The 16,439-nt window shown below is 51.8% G+C and overlaps 1 protein-coding gene across 2 annotated transcripts; it reads left to right on the top strand.

The window, feature by feature from the left end:
- The first annotated feature begins 3,270 nt into the window (after window positions 1-3,270).
- ADAR (adenosine deaminase RNA specific) lies at window positions 3,271-16,326 on the top strand. Of its 2 annotated transcripts, none has more exons than XM_053966880.1 (15): window positions 3,271-3,508; window positions 5,284-6,810; window positions 8,090-8,276; window positions 8,359-8,519; window positions 8,920-9,061; window positions 9,247-9,452; window positions 9,664-9,820; window positions 10,710-10,881; window positions 11,766-11,859; window positions 13,208-13,336; window positions 13,443-13,576; window positions 14,107-14,289; window positions 14,729-14,841; window positions 15,285-15,412; window positions 15,722-16,326. In XM_053966880.1, exons 2-15 carry the CDS (start codon window positions 5,366-5,368, stop codon window positions 15,960-15,962), a joined length of 3,492 nt encoding a protein of 1,163 aa, XP_053822855.1. In that variant the 5' UTR covers window positions 3,271-3,508; window positions 5,284-5,365; the 3' UTR covers window positions 15,963-16,326. The 2 variants fall into 2 exon arrangements, with proteins under 2 accessions (XP_053822855.1, XP_053822854.1); XM_053966879.1 differs by lacking the exon at window positions 3,271-3,508 and adding an exon at window positions 3,540-4,138.
- The last annotated feature ends 113 nt before the right edge of the window (window positions 16,327-16,439 follow it).

The raw sequence follows: 16,439 nt of genomic DNA on the forward strand, positions 1-16,439 counted from the left end.
TTAGGAAGGATTCATTAATTCAGCTGATTGACTCTCTGGAAACCACTGCATCAGATGTGCTAAGAGCAGTGAAAGGAACTCCCTTCTCCTCACTAGTGCCCCTCCAAGAACAAGCTGGGAGGTTCTAAGCTGCCCATCTGACCTCCTGAGTCAACACCTGAGTAAGGGAGAGGCTGACCAGCCTGGAGCCATGCCAAAAGAGACACTGACATCTGAAGCACGATTTGAGCAGCCTGTCTTCCCACAGCTCCTTGCCAAGCTGAAGGAGCCCCTGGCCATGATGACACTGGGAGGGAGGAGCCCAAGGAGCCCACTCCAGGGGAGCTTTGGCCACACATGCTGTGGTGGCTCTAAAACCACATGAAAGGAGCCCCTGATCACCCAAGAACTCAGAGTGAGGGCACGTCCTGCCACACAGGTGGCTGAGCCATGTCGTTGTTGAGGTGGTCACGACACAAAGCAGAGACTTCAAGCAGTCTCAGATAGTAACTCTTTATTTTTGGAAATGGCTGACCTTTTATACACTTTCTAATTGTTTATACTTCTTCTACCCTAACTATTGGCCACAATAATTCAGCATAACACCATTGGTGAAAAGTAACAGTGACTTCAGCTAACTTTCTTGTCCAGCTGCAAAGTTCCCTCCTTATCTTTCTTCAATTCTTCTCTTCTCTTGGTCTCCTTAGTAACAACCTTAGAAAGAGCTCCTTATCAGCTTCTTCTTGCTTCTCAGCTTCTTCTCACTCCTTTAGCTAACAGGCCCGCTGTTAGCCCCTTCCACAGAGCCACAGTCTGCCTTCTGCCTTTTTTCAAGGGTACCTTTTGTACCAGACAGAATAAATCCGTGCTGCTTCCCACCACTGCAGCTCCGTGGGAGTCAGCGTGCTGCCTCCTCCTGCTGCAGATGTGCCAGCCCTACCTGCCTTTCACTGCTGGGCTCCACTGCAGCACACCGGCCCTCCCTGGAGCACGCTGGTGCCTGAGGTGGATGAGTATCACATAGACAGAGGTGTCAGGAGAGCCCCTTCCCCTCTGATCCTCGCTGGGAGCTCTCGGGATGAGTAATCCCCCCCGTGATGGCTTGAGACCACAGACATGGCAGCTGCTGGGGCTGTACCAAAGCACAGGTTCACTCCTTGGCTGAGCAGCAAGGCAAGAGCTTGTGCAATTCCCTGGATAGCTCTGCTGCTTCCCCAGCTGGGAACCTGTCTGTTGGGAGCAACAGAGAGCACAGCAGGGGGAGAAGGCCCTTTCTGGGAAGCAGCTCGTGCTCTGGTGCCCATACCAAGGCCACAGGCTCAGAATGGGGCAGCATCTCCCATGCATTACCTGCTCCATGTTTATAACTACCATAAAAATCCATTGGAAGAAAATAAAGCATTTTTTTTTTTCCCTTCCAGGGGAACTGATGTTGTGGAGTTATGAAGATTTGCCATGTCAGTTCCCAGCTGTACATCTGCAGGCAGACTGGAGAAAGTGCAACACTTAGAAGGACGTGGGAACCAGCTCAGCCCAGGTCCTCACTTGAGGTATGAGGAGCCTGGAGTGATGGATGGATGCTTCTGCAAGCCCTAATTGCATTTCTTACCAGTAGTGTGAGAACACAGCTTGGCCCTGGGGCAGAGGGGATGAAACACCAGCACAGCAGGTGACAAACCACCACTCCCAGGGCTGCCTTCCCTCAGAAACCACCATCAGCTGATTAGGACGTGCAAATCTCCCGTGTAGGAACAGGCTGCTTGCAAGAGCAAGGAAGTGATATTTTAGAGTGTCTAATAAAGGAGCTTAAAATGAAACTCTGCAGAACAATAGCCTGAGCTGATAACTGGCACCCGAGCAGAAAGTCGGGCGGGGGAGCTGTGCCACAATTTATTTCCTCTCTTTTCATTTCATAAGAGGGAAGCAAATCAAAGCAGGCACCTGAGGCATCTCCAGCTGACGCCGGAGGTTTAGTGAATGCTGCCATCCTGCGGGGAAGCCTCTGCTCAGCCTGGGGAAAGCAGGAGGTCCGGGGCAGCCCCCAAAGAAGCAGGGGAGCAGGAGGAGGGCCAGCATCCAAGAGTAAGTGATGGAGCTTTCTCCACCCTCCACCGAAATCAGCCCTGCAGCCCCAGGTAAGCGGGTTATCAGCTCCTTATCTCCACCACAAATCGACTCGTTTTCCCATGACTGCAATCTCCAGAGGCTGCAGGAGCTTCTGTCACGGCCACGGCTGTGTTAATGCAGGGACTCCGGCAGCTGGAGGTCTCCTGGTCTGCCAGCCCGTTCCTATGGAAACAGCTTGGGAGTCTGCCAATTTTCCATAAAGGAGAACGAGTTTGTGTGGCTGAAGTGCCTGTTTGTCAGGTTTAGGGTGTTGCAATTCTAAAGGATGCACGGCCCAACAATGCCAGCAGCACAGGATTTCATGAGCACGCCAAGGTTGCAGACAGCAGCACTGGAACCTCCCCGTTCCATCTCCACAGCAGCCAAGATGAATCACATCCACCCAGCCTGGAGCAAAGCTTGGGAGCCATCACCAGCAATTAAAAGAGTGGAAAAAAAAAAAAAAAAAAAAAAAAAAGAAAATAGCAGATCAAGGAGTCGGTAGCTGTGTCCTCTGTGTGCTGTAGAGAAGTGGATGGGAGACACTGCTGATGTGCAGTGACCCCCGTGTCTGATGATCTCCCATGAGCCTCATCCCAGGCAGGAGCCTTTGTGCTCCCAGACCCTCCTGGGGACAGATTCCCGACAATTTCAGTGAGTGTGCAGAGTTCTTTTTTAGGCAAGGACCCCAAAGGACACAGCGGAGCCGCACCACACACAGAGCCCACAGGAAACGGGTGTCCCACGGGCCCTGGGGGCGCACGGAGGAGGGGAGAAGCCCCCCGGTCCTGAGGACACGGTGGCACGGCGGGGCCGGGGAGGGGACAGGGACATTCGGCGGCGCTGAGGGAGCGGGCCGAGGGCGAGGGAAACACCGTCCGAACCGCACGGGCAGCGGCGGCAACGCGCGCCACCGCCTCAGGCGTCCGCTCCGCCGGGACGCGGCGGGAGTGGCGCTGCCTTTTAGCGGTTGTGCTGCCTCTCCCGCAGCGGAGCGGCCGGGCCGGGCCGAGCCGGGCCGAGCCGGGCCGGGCCGTACGCTGCCCGCGCCGAACATGGCCGCGCCCGGGCCCGGGCAAAGATGGCTGCTGCGCGCCTCCCTGCGCAGGCGCGGGGGGGCGCTCGCGTGCGTCATCAGCGTGCGCCGGCAGCGGCGGCAGCAGCGAGGTACGGGGGTGCGAGGAGGGGGCGGCTGCGGGCCCGGTGCCGGTGCCGGTCCCGGTGGGTCCCTCCGGCCCCGCAGCGGCTGCGCACCGAGTTCAGGCCCCCACGGGCCTGCGTGGGTCCCTCCGGCCCTGCCTGTCCTGCAGCGGCCGCCGGACCCGGTGACCCCCGCGGGCCCAGGGCCGTGGTGCGGCCTCCAGCGCAGGCAGCGCCCCGCGGGCGTTCGGAACGCGCTGTGACCGTGTCCGGGCTCCGCCAGGTCTCTGTCGGGACGGGGCTTCCGCAGGGCAGAACGCGTAGAATAAAAGCCTCGACTCCCGGCTTTCGGTGCTCGCCGCCCTGTCTCCCAGCCCGCCCTCCCGTCCGGTGCCCTCCGGGCTCGGCGGCCTCGTCCGGGCGAGCCCCTCGGGCTCGCGGTGCCGCCACTGCCGCTGGATGCGCGGGCCCGGGGACGCCGGCTCTCCTTTGGGGTGTCGCTGAAGGCGGCAGGTGTTCCCGCAGCCGCTCCTCGTGTGCGGACCGGCCTCCCGTCCCGGCGGCAGCTCCTCAATCACGGGGCTGCGCCGCCACGGGGACCGGGGGAAGGAGCTGCCCTGCTGGGTTCGCTTTCCCCGCGAGGTTGCGCCGCTGGTGAGGAGCCTGAGGATTGCTCCCAAAGCCGGGAGCCTGTCTGGGAAAGCCCGAACGCCGGCCAGCCCCCGCTGCGAGCTCCCTGGGCGGGGCGGAGCGGCCGCTGCGCTGCGGGAACCGAAACTGAAAGGGAAGGGAGCTCGCAGCCATCTTCGGCGGCCGCTCGGTGCCGCTCAGCCGGGACGCGTCCTGCGGGTCGGCGTTTCTTTTTTCCCCTGTCTTTTCTCATAAAATAATTTGGCGTGTGGATGAGACTGAGGTAAGAGCGTTGTGGGTTTTTGTTTTTTTTTTTCCCCCAAAGCCTATTTCATCCTATTTTTGCCCTGCCCTTGGCTCAGGGAGCACTTTGTACAACGGGGTCAGGGCAGCAGTGGGACTCCCTCGGAGCCGGGACCTGTCGCTCTGCACTCAGCCTCCCCATGTTTCTTGTAAAAATAAGTCCCGGTGAAGGCAGCCGAGTGCTGTTTAATGAAAGCGAAATTTAAATTGAGCTTGAGGGAGCTTTATAAAGATGAGACTCGGATCAGAAAAGCTATCTTTGTGACGATAGGTGCTGTAAGGAGGTCACGGAGGAGCCAGGCACAACGGGGTGTGTATCATGTTCCGTGTCTTTATCCTCTCCGTTTTGTAGCAAGTCTTATCGGAAAATTAGAATATGCTGGGCTGGATTCCTTACTGTTAAAAAGCATATTAATGGTTAAGTCTTACCCCTGTACCCCAGGGGGGCAGCACGACTTTGTGTGATAGGGTGAGATTTGGGCTGTAATGGAGAAAAACGTGAATCGTTGCCAGCTGCACACCTATCCGATTTCTCTGCGTGTGATCACTTTCATTCCCCTGTCGTGTGATGTTTTACCTCTACAGGTCACATAGTGTCCAGGGAGGAAACAACATTTGGTGTTTCAGACTGTTGTGGCCGTGAATCTGAAAATAATTGCAAGCCTGTTGCAGCTCTGTTCTGTGTGACCTTGCAAGTTGCTGCAGCTCACCTCCTTGTGTTCCTTTACCTCCTCAATGCCCCCGTTTCTCAGGTTGTAAAGTAGGTCTGAGATTCTTCTCTCCCTTGAGGCAGGGCTAGTGGAGCTTGCTGTGTTTCAGGAGTGCATCCTGAACAGGCCACCCAGCCCCGTGCTGGAATCAAGCCTTACAGGAGCAGAGGGCTGCTCGTGGCAAAGCTGCTTCTTTGGGACCTGCAGTTCGGGGCTGCTGGTTCTCTGCTGGGCAGCCAGAGTTTGCCGTTTGTGTTTTTACAGGGCTAATTTAGACTCTTAGAAAAGTAGGGGGAAAAAAACGGACGAGTGAGAAGATGAGGTGCCTCAGTAGCCGGGAAGCTGTTTAAGCTGCATTTCTGGAATGCTGGCGTCGTCAAAAGACGTTCTGAGTTCCTGTGTTTTTTCTCCCCAGGGCAGGAGAGCGTGGAGTGTGTGGCAGCTGCTCTCCTGGCTCATCAGCAGCCTGGATCCCACGCGTGTCCCAGGAGTGCGCTATGATCAGCGGCGCTGGGCGAGGCAGAGGCTCCTATCTCACCCAGCCAAGGCATAACTGCCCCAGCACTAACCGAGGTCTTTTTAACCACCCTCGTACCCCGCAAGAAACTAATCAGGAAACCTTTTTACACCAGCAGTTCCTCCCAGGGCAGGACGCTGAAGTCTCTGTGTTGCAGGGACGGGGATCACACAAGGAGTGGCGCTCCAGAGGCGGGCGAGCTGCGGCACCGGCTCCTGCAGGCAGAGGTCAGCCCAGCTCCAGCAGGGCTGCGGGCCCTAGGTTCTCCAGCCAGCATCCACGGGTTGAGACTCTGCCTCGCTATTGCCCTCCGCAGCACCATCAGGAGAGCTCCAGGAGAGATTCTGATGCTGTGAGGCTGAATTTCCAAAGACTGTCTCTTGCTGGGCAAGACTATGAGCAAGAAATTCTGACTGTTTTCAGGCAGCTTGGGGAGGGGAGGACTTGCACGGCTAATGATCTGGCACGTAAGCTTAAAACTAAAAAGAAAGAGGTCAACCGTGTTCTGTATAAACTCCTCAGAGAAGGCAAGTTGCACAAAGAGGGAGAGACACCACCACTGTGGAGAATTGCCAGCCCTAGTTCAGGCAGAGAAAGAAGCCCTACTGACCACAGTGCCAGTTGCACGGATCCAGCAAATTGTGAGAGCAGAGGAGAGAGGAGCACGTTTGGCTTGGGAGACACAGAGATGGCTGAGACAAAGGAGAAAATCTGCAACTACTTGTTCAGTGTGGTGGAAACAACAGCTCTCAATCTTGCCAAAAACATTGGGTTTTCGAGGGCTAAGGATGTTAACGCATTTCTTAGCGCTCTGGAAAAGCTGGGAGATGTCCACAAGCAGAACGCAACTCCACCACGATGGTCCCTGACAAACAGGAAACGTGAGAGGATGCAGATGAGGCTGAAGGCCAGCACAATAATGCAGATGGCAGATGCCACACCTCCCGAGTCAGGTCTTCCCTCTTCCTTTGTCCCTCCGTGTCCCCCGGAGGTGACTGCAGCTTCGCCAGCAGCGGTGAAAGAAGAAGAAGAAAGTGCCCAAAATGAGCAGCAGCCTTTGGGGCAAGCTGGTCAGGGCAGTGTCAGTGACACGGAAGCAGATGCATCTGAGGACACTAAGCCTGACTTCTCCAGTTTGAGTAATTATGATAACTCAGAAAACAGCAAGTGGACCACAGATGATATCCCAGATAATCTGAATGCTATCAGCAAGCAGCCTGATAAGTCAGAATGCATCATGGATTCTCAGTCTTCCCCCAGTTATGCTGCCCAGTTCGAAACTGCTTTCCCATGTACACCTGCAGAGAAACTGATAGCTTGTCAGGAGAAGAACCCAGTGAGTGGCCTTACTGAATATTCCCAGTACACATACCAACACTGTGATTTCATCATGCTGGAGCAGAATGGACCCTCTCATGAGCCACGGTAAGAAAATGTCCTGCCTTTTCTGAGCTCTTTTTCCATAAAATGATTTGACTTAAACTGAGTTCACCCACTCAACTGTCCTGAAGGGGCCTGCTGTTAATGTTCCTTACGTTTCAGAAGGATTAGCCTAGTTGATTCCTTGCATCAGCTTAAAAAATAAAGCAAGGCTAAAATTTAACCCGAGGCAGCCCGGTTTTGGCATTCCTCATTCTGAGCAGCAAAGATGGGATTCATTTCTTCACTAGGTCCCATCTAATTACTTGCCTTCAATTTGACCATAGGGGGGGAAATTGGTATTTCTAAACTGCCTCTAAAGATGCTTTCACCCTGGAAATGGTGTAAAGGGAGCCCAGAACAAAGTACTTGGGTGCAGGTGTCTTTAAGTTAAAAAAGGTGGCCCCAGTCTGGACATTTCTGTGTTGTAGCAGGTCAGAGGCAATTCTCTGAGCTGGGCATGTGGCATGACACTGCAGTTGGCTAAGTCAGTCTCTGGAGTCCCTTGCAGAACCATGGCTGTTACTGAGCATAAGTGAGACCAAGAAAATCTCCATATGTGCCACACTGGAACATGTCAATAGATCCACTAGACGGGAAAATTGGCCTGATTTCTAAAGATGGAGTCCCAGGGTTTTGTTATTTTGTGGTTTTTTTGTTTGTTTGTTTTTTTAAAGAAAGAATCTGAATGGATTCAGCGCCATAATCCCTCTCCAGATCTGGTTTGATCCACTCTCCTTGGAAGCAGATTTCCAGGGCTGGAGGATGGAAGATCAACTTGTTTGTTAGAGGTCACAGGCATGGGGGAGGCAGGAATGTCAAAAGGCAAGAGGTTTATGTGAGGCAGCACCTTTCTGAGATGGATGCCCTGGATAGCCACGGAGAATGCCAGAAGGAGGGGGTGCAACTGAAACAGTGCAGGCTGCTTTTGAGCTTTCTTCTTCCTGGCCAGGAACCACAACAGAGCTGCTGCCTGCATACAGTCATTGCCTGTTTCTGGCACCTGTGGTGGAACAAGGCAATTTGTCCTGTTCCTTCAGAACAAAACGTGGAGCTGCTCCTCTGTTGTGAACAGCTCTGGAAATGTAATGAAACAAGGCCCAGATGCAGTGCTGCTCGGGTACCCTTGGGATTTTTGTCTTCTGCTCATGACAGCCTGGATTTACTCTCCCAGCTGGGAGCTGGCTGTTTTTTCTCCTTTGAATTCCACGAGCAGCCTTGCTTGCTCTGAGAAGACCACACTTCTGCTTCTCAATATGCCCCTTTGGTTTTCTCTCTCTCAAAGGTTCAAGTTCCAGGCAGTGATCAACGGGCGCCAATTCCCACCAGCAGAAGCAGGGAGCAAAAAATTGGCTAAGCAGGAGGCAGCAGCTAATGCCATGAAGGTCCTGATGAGTGAAGTAGAGAATGGAAGGCACAGTGGAATTAAATGTGAGGAGCCATTTCCCTCCAACAGCTCGGAACCAGAATTGGTGAGTCCTGTTCTCTTTATTTTGTGAGGCTGCTCAAACAGTATTGAGTCTGGCACTGATTTCCTCCATCTTCTTGCTGTAGCCTTTGCAGCTGGAGCCAGAGCTGTCATCTGCAGCAGCTGCTCCCCTCAGCCTGCTTCCTGGGAAGCATCCTATCAGCATATTAATGGAGTATGGTCAAAAATCAGGGAACATAATTGAATTCCAGCTGCTCTCTCAGGAAGGCCCACCTCATGATCCTAGGTATGGCATATTCTTGTCAGCTTTGAGGGAGGGTGGAAACTCTTTCTTCACTGTCCTTCCCCTTCAGCAGTCCACATTCCTGGACTTGTCACTGACCTAGCTGAGTGCTCCTCTTAGCCAAGGATTCTGGGCATGGCTTGTCCAAGATATCTAGTTCCACAAGGAGACCCAAAGTGATGCCCTTTCTCAGAGAAAGGATGCCAGAGCAGGAGGAGGTTCCAGTCCTGTACCCTTCCTGGAGGTGCTCTACTGGAAGTGTTTAGGGCCATCACAGTAGATTTCAATTGAAGATAAATTGGAGATAACCTAAAAGGATTTACCTGGAAGTGGGGCATGGGGATAATAACCAGATTGAGACACCTGTGGTTAACACTTTTCATGTACTATAATGTCCTGTCAGGTTCAGCTACTGTGTGAAAATGGGTGACCAAATTTTCCCTGCTGTGGTAGGAAACAGCAAGAAGGGAGCAAAGCAAATGGCAGCAGAAGTTGCTGTGAAGATTCTTTCTGGAGAGTCTGTACCCCATGTCTTGCCTGAACAGGTATAAAGAGCTTTTTTATAAGACCCAAGTGTTTGGAATTGGGTGTTTCCCCCCTTTTGTTTCCCATTCTGCTGGATTTCACCCCACAAGGTCATGTGGGGCAGAGGTTTGCTGCTGCTCTTGGCCTGCACTCAGTGCAGCTGCTCAATGTTTAACAGTTTTCTCCTGTCTTAACTCTGCCCTAGCCTGTTGTGAAGCATCACAGTGACCAGTCCATGCCCAATATTGCCACTCCAGAGGAATCCAAAGTGGTGAAAACGAAGGGTGTTGGGGAGCTCATCAAATATCTTAACGTCAATCCTGTCAGTGGCCTGCTGGAATATGCCCGTTCCAATGGGTTTGCTGCAGAGTTCAAACTCATTGACCAGTCAGGACCTCCCCATGACCCCAAGTAAGTAGCAGCATCTGGCAGAAGGAAATTTTGTGCTGCTGCTGTTGTCCTAGGAAAAGGGCAGAAAGCTCAAAATCGCTGATGCCTTTTGAGATGGCAACAGGGCTAGTTGCTACCTCTGCCAAATCCTGTCCCTCTGATTCCCTCCTCTCTCCACTCTGAGAATGTAAAAACCAAACTGAAATCCACAGGTTTCTTGGTCTCCTTGTAGGTTTGTGTATCAGGCGAAGGTTGGAGGCCGCTGGTTCCCAGCTGTAACTGCACACAACAAAAAGCAGGGCAAGCAGGAGGCAGCTGATGCAGCACTCCGAGTCCTGATTGGGGAGTCAGAGAAGACTGAGCGCATGGAAGGGATGAGTGTCACTGAGGTAAATCTTCTGCCAAAGCTGGGGTTGTGTTTGTAGTCCTGCCTATCCCCCTCCTCTCAGTCCAGCCAAAAAATGCTTTCAAAATCAACAGTGATTCCCTTTGTTCTCTGCAGCTGTTGATAACCTGATATGGTTTTCCTGAAGTGGGTTAAATGTTTTCTCAGGGCACAGGCATACCCTTCTGTCCTACAGGCCTCTGCTTTAGGGCTAAATTATTATCAGGTTCTTCCACAAGCGTTCCTGTGGTAGAATAGGAACATGCTTATTTTTAATTATAACTTTTTTTTATTATTCCTTCCAAATTTCTTTGTGCTGCATTAAAAATTGTGTGTCAGCTCAAAAAATCCATGCATCAGATAAACGCAAAGCCCTGGTTGTGTCAGGATGGCTGTCCCAAACTTGGGCTGATATACATCACACTTAGAGTGTTGTGATCTCTGAAAAGCCTCATTCCAGGCAGTGCAGCTGGGGCTCTAAATAGCAAAGCCATCAGGGAGGATTTGTCAGTCAGCAGTGCTGGAGGAGATGAGTTGGTCTGCACTGGAATGACTGCATTCTCCTCACAGGCAGCCAGAGGAGGAATTCCTCCAAAGCCAGGAACAGATTTCCTTGGCTGAGTCTCTGGAAATAGGCGGGTTAGTTTTGTTCCTTCTTGCTCAGGGTTTTCCCTGGCATTCTCAGGAGGCCATTCCTCAGCCCATGTCGCTTGCTGCTGTCTCCGATGCGGCTAAAGCAGAGCTCAAAGCCTTGGATGAGGCTTTCCCAGAAATACCTAAAAGAACTTCACCCACCCCTTGACACAGCACTGCCCAAAGCTCAGAGTTTTCTGCCTTCTGCTTGGAAAGGCAGAAGGACCTGCTCAGGAGCTGTGCTGTTGTCCCCATCGCAGCTCCCTGTGAGCGGCAGCACCCTGCACGATCAGCTGGCCATGCTGAGCCACCAGCGCTTCAACTCCCTCACGGCTCGCGTCCAGCACAGCCTGCTCGGCCGCAAGATCCTGGCTGCCATCATCATGAGGAGAGGAGATAAGGGCTTGGGAGTGGTGGTCAGCATCGGAACAGGTATGAGCAGCTCCTTCCTGTCGCCCTGGTTATCTAAAGCCTTCTGAGTTTACATTCTTGTAGAGAACTTTCTCACACAACTTTTTGTAAATAACCTGTGTTTTTTGCATTCTTTCATAGAGGCGGAGAAATTTGATGTACAGGTAGTTTGTCCAGTGTCGTTGGAGAGGTGGCACGTTCACCCTCCAATCCACTGGCATCTTTTGAGAACTATAAAAGATTGGAGTCAGAAAAAATAAATTAGTCTCTTCATCATGACCAAGGCTGTGGTGCGTTGTTTTTGCTTGTGTCATCTGGTGACATCTTCCAGCACGCTCGGAACTCTCCATGCTAGGTTTCCTTGTCAGCCACGGCTCAGAAATGGTTGTTGCTGTAGGCTTCCTCAGAGAGGGTACAGAATGTACCACAGAACGTTCCCAGGGCTCACATGGTGTCATGAGTGATCTGGTTAGAGAGAGAGAACATAGCAAATGTGCCCGCAGCTATATTGCTCTTAAATCTTTGCTTGCATTGCTGTGTCCTGCTCTGTGCATCAGAGCGTGGGTTCCTCATGTGCCGGAGCACACGATCCCCCAGCTTCTCCCAGCTGCACGTACCTGATCTCCCCCCCCTGCTTTGCTGCCAGGCTCCTACCTGGAGTGATGGGCTGAAAAGCCCTCGGGAAGGTACAGCCCCCCAAAACTCATGGAAGTTTAAGTCTGTCTGTCCCTAAAGGGATGTCCCTTTATTTTCTTAACTGCTTGTGATAGTGATTTAATAGGCAGGGTGCTGGTGCTGCTGCTCGAGAGCCCAAAGAAGTAAGACTTCCTCCCTCTGTCTCTGAAGCCATCTTGACTTTGATACCTGCCCTGTTATTTAATTCTTTATATGTTTGTTTGTTTCAGGTAATCGCTGTGTGAAAGGGGAAGAGCTAAGCTTGAAGGGAGAGACAGTAAATGACTGTCATGCAGAAATCATTTCTCGAAGAGGCTTTGTGAGGTGAGAAAAGGGGAAACTCAAAAGGAAAAGGAGAGGGGCTTGCCAGGAGCTGCTCTCCCATTCTGGAGGGATGTGGCTGAAACACACCCCTCGATTTTTGCTGTGCTGAGAGATGCTGTGATCCTCAGACACCGTTTACTGACGTGTTGAATAGAGGGAAGTTATTTCTGATAAGAAGGGGCCATACCTGAATGATGCCCAAATAAGTACTGAATGGGAGACTTGCCAGGAGCCCAAGGGCTGCATCTGATGTACTTAATATTAAGCCTCCTGCTGAAGCTGCTGGGCTGATATGCAGGGTGCTCTCCAGCCTGAGCACAGCTCCTGCCACACCAAGCCACTGCAGGCTTGTTCTCCTGGCCTTTCTGGGTCTGGGTGTAGAAGGATTCAGGAAAACATACTGCATATGTTTGCTTTGATAATGAACATGTTTTTCAGAGGCTGGAAAGGGTTTTCCCAACTAAACTACACAATTCTTCTCTTCCTCTTCTCCTCCCACATTCCCTGTGGCAGTTTTTAGTTTTTGAAAACTAAAGTGAGATGAAGTTGGACTGCTTGGTTAACGTCTGTCCTTCAGTTATGAACAAAAAAATCAGCTGCTTCCTCCAAGCCTTTGTGTGCTGCCACTGTGCCCTGCATTCCTCAGCAAGGGAAAATGTTGAGGACAGGTCTCTGGGAAGTGATGAATCAGGATTGCATCTTGTTTACTGTCTGTTTCAGCTGTTAATCTTGACAGCGGTGGCTGCTCTGGCACAGCAGAGTGAACTCTGCATCTCCTTGCAAAATCAGTCCCTGCACAGGCTCTGCTCAAGGACTGTCTGGGAGGCTGCAGTTCTTCTTTAGTCCTTGACATGATGTTGGGAGACCTCAGGGTTTTCCCTGGCCAGAAGCAGCCATAAAAGACCCATCAGTGTAAACAGATCATGGGCTCCTTCTAATACCACTTGAATTCAGCTGCCTGCAGGGTTGTTCACTTTTGAAGCAAACTTGCTGCTGACTAAAGGTTCTGTTAACAACCTTGAAGTCTTCCTTACATTGGGATCAGACTCATGTGAGCAGCACCCAGCCAGGCTCCTTCTTTTCTCCTGCCAGAGCTTCCCTCGGCTTCCTGGACAGGATGCTGCTTTTCTACTGCTTGTCCTCTGCATGGCAGAAAAATCTGCTGGATTTTTTGCTCTTTTTTTGCATCAAGCATTGTTCGTTGGCTTCCCAGGCATCCTCAGCCAGAGCTCCTGGTCTCTGCTCTTCCATGTGGCAGGAATGGGTGTCGTGGGACCCTGCCCGTCAGTTGAAGCACTTCTTGCCTGAGGAGCAGAGCAGCCTTTTGACAGGATGGTGTTTTTTTCAGGTTTCTTTACAGCGAGCTGATGAAATATGACCCGTCTAATCCTTCCTCTACAGAGGAGAGCATTTTTGAGCAAGCGGGAGGGAAGAAACTCAAAATAAAGAGCAGTGTTACCTTCCACCTCTACATCAGGTTGGTGGGGGGGGGTTGGATGACTGGTGTCAGCAGCACTGACACACCCCTGGCCCTGGCTGTTTCCTGTACAGTCAGTGCTAACCAGGGAGGGTTTGTTCTCTAGCACAGCACCGTGTGGAGATGGAGCACTCTTTGATAAATCCTGCAGCGATCAGGCGAGCGAGGTGGGACAACCCCAACATCAGCCTCTCTTTGAGAACCCCAAGCAAGGCAAGCTGCGGACCAAGGTGGAGAACGGTGAGTGCAATCACTCCCTGCACCATGGGGTGGCTTCAGTCCTCTCCTGGGAGCCTTTCTGGTGCTCCAGAGCTTCCCTATCCCTCTCTGTGTGCTGTTGTGAGATCTGAAGCATTGAGGAACCAAAAGAGGTAGATACAAGGCTTTAGAGAGTCCCTTTCCCCTTCCCAGGACGGCTTTAGAGAGAGTCCCAGTCCCTTTCCCCTTCCCAGCTCTTTCTCTTGCACTGCCACACTTGTGAAGTTTGCAGCTGAAGTTTGATGAGAAGCTCAGATCTAGGTTTGTGTCCTGCCTTTCAAGCCAAGTTCTATTCTGCTTCAGCCATGTTGAAAATTACTCATCAGTACCCAATACTGATGAGTAGGATGAGTATGAACCTGGTGTCACACTCATCAGTACCCAATACTGATGAGTATGAACCTGGTGCCAGACTCTGGCTATCCAGAAGTGTCTTGTGAGGTTGCTGCTGGGGTTTTGATTTGTTGCATACCTGACACTATACAGAAAAGCTTTTTTCTTCTCTTGTGCAGGGGAAGGTACCATTCCTGTGGAGTCAAGTGACATTGTGCCCACGTGGGACGGGATCCAGCATGGGGAACGGTTACGAACCATGTCCTGCAGTGACAAAATCTTACGCTGGAATATTCTTGGCTTGCAAGGGGCATTGCTGTCACATTTCCTGGAGCCAGTTTATCTCCACTCTGTTACACTCGGTGCGAAACCCTCTGTCCTTCCAGGGTAAAACTAGGCTGCAGTGACAGCTCGTCTCACTCCCCAGTGTGATGGCAAAGTTTGTTTGTGGAGGGTGTAGGAGTAACAGACTGAAATGTCTTTCTTGGCAGAGCTGGTTGAAAATGCAAAAGGAGTCTGTGGATTTTAGGCTGTGGGTAGAGTCAGTGTGTCTGCAAAGTTCTGGATTTTTAGGAAGCACATGTGATCTAGGAGAGTGAGACAAAAACTGCATGTTTGTGTCTTTAGTGATAAATGTTGCTGTCTGTAGGCCATTGTCTTACACACGCAGGATACATGTAGCTATGATCCACATGCTGTGAGTTTTTGGGAGCCTGTGAGCAGTGCTGCACTTTTTGGGGCTTGGCCAATCCATCACCTGTGCCATCCTGTTTCCTCACACCTTTACTTCTGTCTCCACAGGTTACTTGTACAGTCAGGGTCACTTGACCCGTGCCATCTGCTGCCGTATGGAGAGGGAGGGGAGCACACTGAAGGAAAAGCTCCAGGCTCCATATCACATTAACCATCCTGAGGTACTGCAGCTGCAGCACTTCTTCATCTTTGTCCCCCATTCCTTTGCCTGTGGGTTTGGGGGTCCCTGAGGCACTCTGCAGGGAGGGTCGTTGTGCAGCAGCCCTCCAACCAGGAGCAAGAATTAGTGACCAGAAACACAGAATCATACAGTCAAGGGATATCCTGAGTTGGAAGGGACCCACAATGTCTCATCAGGTCTAGCTCCTGGCCCTACACAGGACAACTCCAAGAACCTGCCCTCTTTTTGTCACCCCACAGTTTGGGGGTTACTGGCAATGTCTTAGTCTGGAAAAAAGGACATTAAGTTGCCTCTCTAGCCTTCAACTCCGTAAGAACCTTTTCCTTGCGGCTCTGGGAAGTTTGGGATGAGCTGAAACTGTGAGGGATGAAAGGGGCAAGAGACTCAGGCAGCAGGACCAGGTTAAGCTTCCTTCTCGTGCAGGTTGGGCGAGTCAGCGTGTATGACTCTGCAAGGCAGACAGGCAAGACGAAGGAGTCATCAGTGAACTGGTGTCTTGCTGATGAAAGCGAAGTTGAAATCTTGGATGGCACCAAAGGGAAAGTAGATGGGTAAGAAGAGCTTTTCCTGACACTGCCTTTTCCTGACACTGTCTGAGGGAAGGGGGGCAGCTCTGAGGTGGGGAGTACACTCTGCACTGTTACAGCACCCTACACGTGGGGAGGGTTGGATAGAGGAATTTTAAACAGACATAAGCAAGCACTCCTGAAGGAAAACAAAATGTTGCCCTGCCTGGACCCTACCACTGAGCCCTGCCAAGCCCAGGGCTCCTCCATCACGGGATTTTCCCTGAGCCCCCTGCTTCTCTTGGCTCTTCTCAGTGTCCTGTCCCTCACTGCTGTCATTTTCTTCCTTCCCAGGGTGAAGCTGGAGGTGTCTCGTGTGTCCAAGAGGAAAATATTCACCCTGTTCCAGCAGCTCTGTGCAAAGAACGAGCGCAAAGACCTGCAGGGCTTCTCTGTGTACTCGGATGCCAAGGAGGCAGCCACAGCATACCAGGCAGCCAAGCAGTGCTTCTTCAGCACGCTGGAGGAGCTGGGCTATGGCAGCTGGATCCGCAAACCCCAAGAGGAAGAAAATTTCTCTGTCCTTGATGTGTAAGGAGTGGGGTGTTAACGTGCACGGGCTGCGCATGGCTGTGCTCATCCTCCTCTCACCACGTTTTTGGAGTGGAATCAGGACTGTGCAGCAGTTTCCTCGTAGGCCTGGCTGCCTTGTCACTGTCACTCAGACCCTGCGTTTTTAAAATATGCATGTAAATTATTCTCCTGTTTTTTAAGCAAGGGCAGGCTCAGTCCCCATTTGCTTTTTTATAGTTTTGTCCCTCCTTTATTGTTTTTTAAAGAAGGTACAAGAAACCAGAGGAATTTTCAAGACTGTGAGCTTGAAACCTTTGGACCATGTTCTGCAAATCCCTCTGGCAGGTTTTGAGGCAAATTTTCTCCTTTGAGATTAAAAAAAAAAGAAAAAAAAAATCAGGCTGTTGACTGGTTTTCTGTGTCTCTGTTGGAAGATGACTGGCAGCCCAGCCAAGCTGGGACAAGGGACTGACCTCTGCAATGTGCAGCCATAGGACCA

The sequence above is a fragment of the Vidua chalybeata genome, chromosome 29 (genome assembly GCF_026979565.1).
Source record: "Vidua chalybeata isolate OUT-0048 chromosome 29, bVidCha1 merged haplotype, whole genome shotgun sequence".
Taxonomy (NCBI): domain Eukaryota; kingdom Metazoa; phylum Chordata; class Aves; order Passeriformes; family Viduidae; genus Vidua; species Vidua chalybeata.

Coding starts and splice junctions, on each gene's coding strand:
- ADAR (XM_053966879.1), top strand. Junction 8,520..8,919: donor GGCCCACCTCATGATCCTAG/GTATGGCATATT, acceptor ATGTCCTGTCAG/GTTCAGCTACTGTGTGAAAA. Junction 14,842..15,284: donor ATCACATTAACCATCCTGAG/GTACTGCAGCTG, acceptor CTTCTCGTGCAG/GTTGGGCGAGTCAGCGTGTA.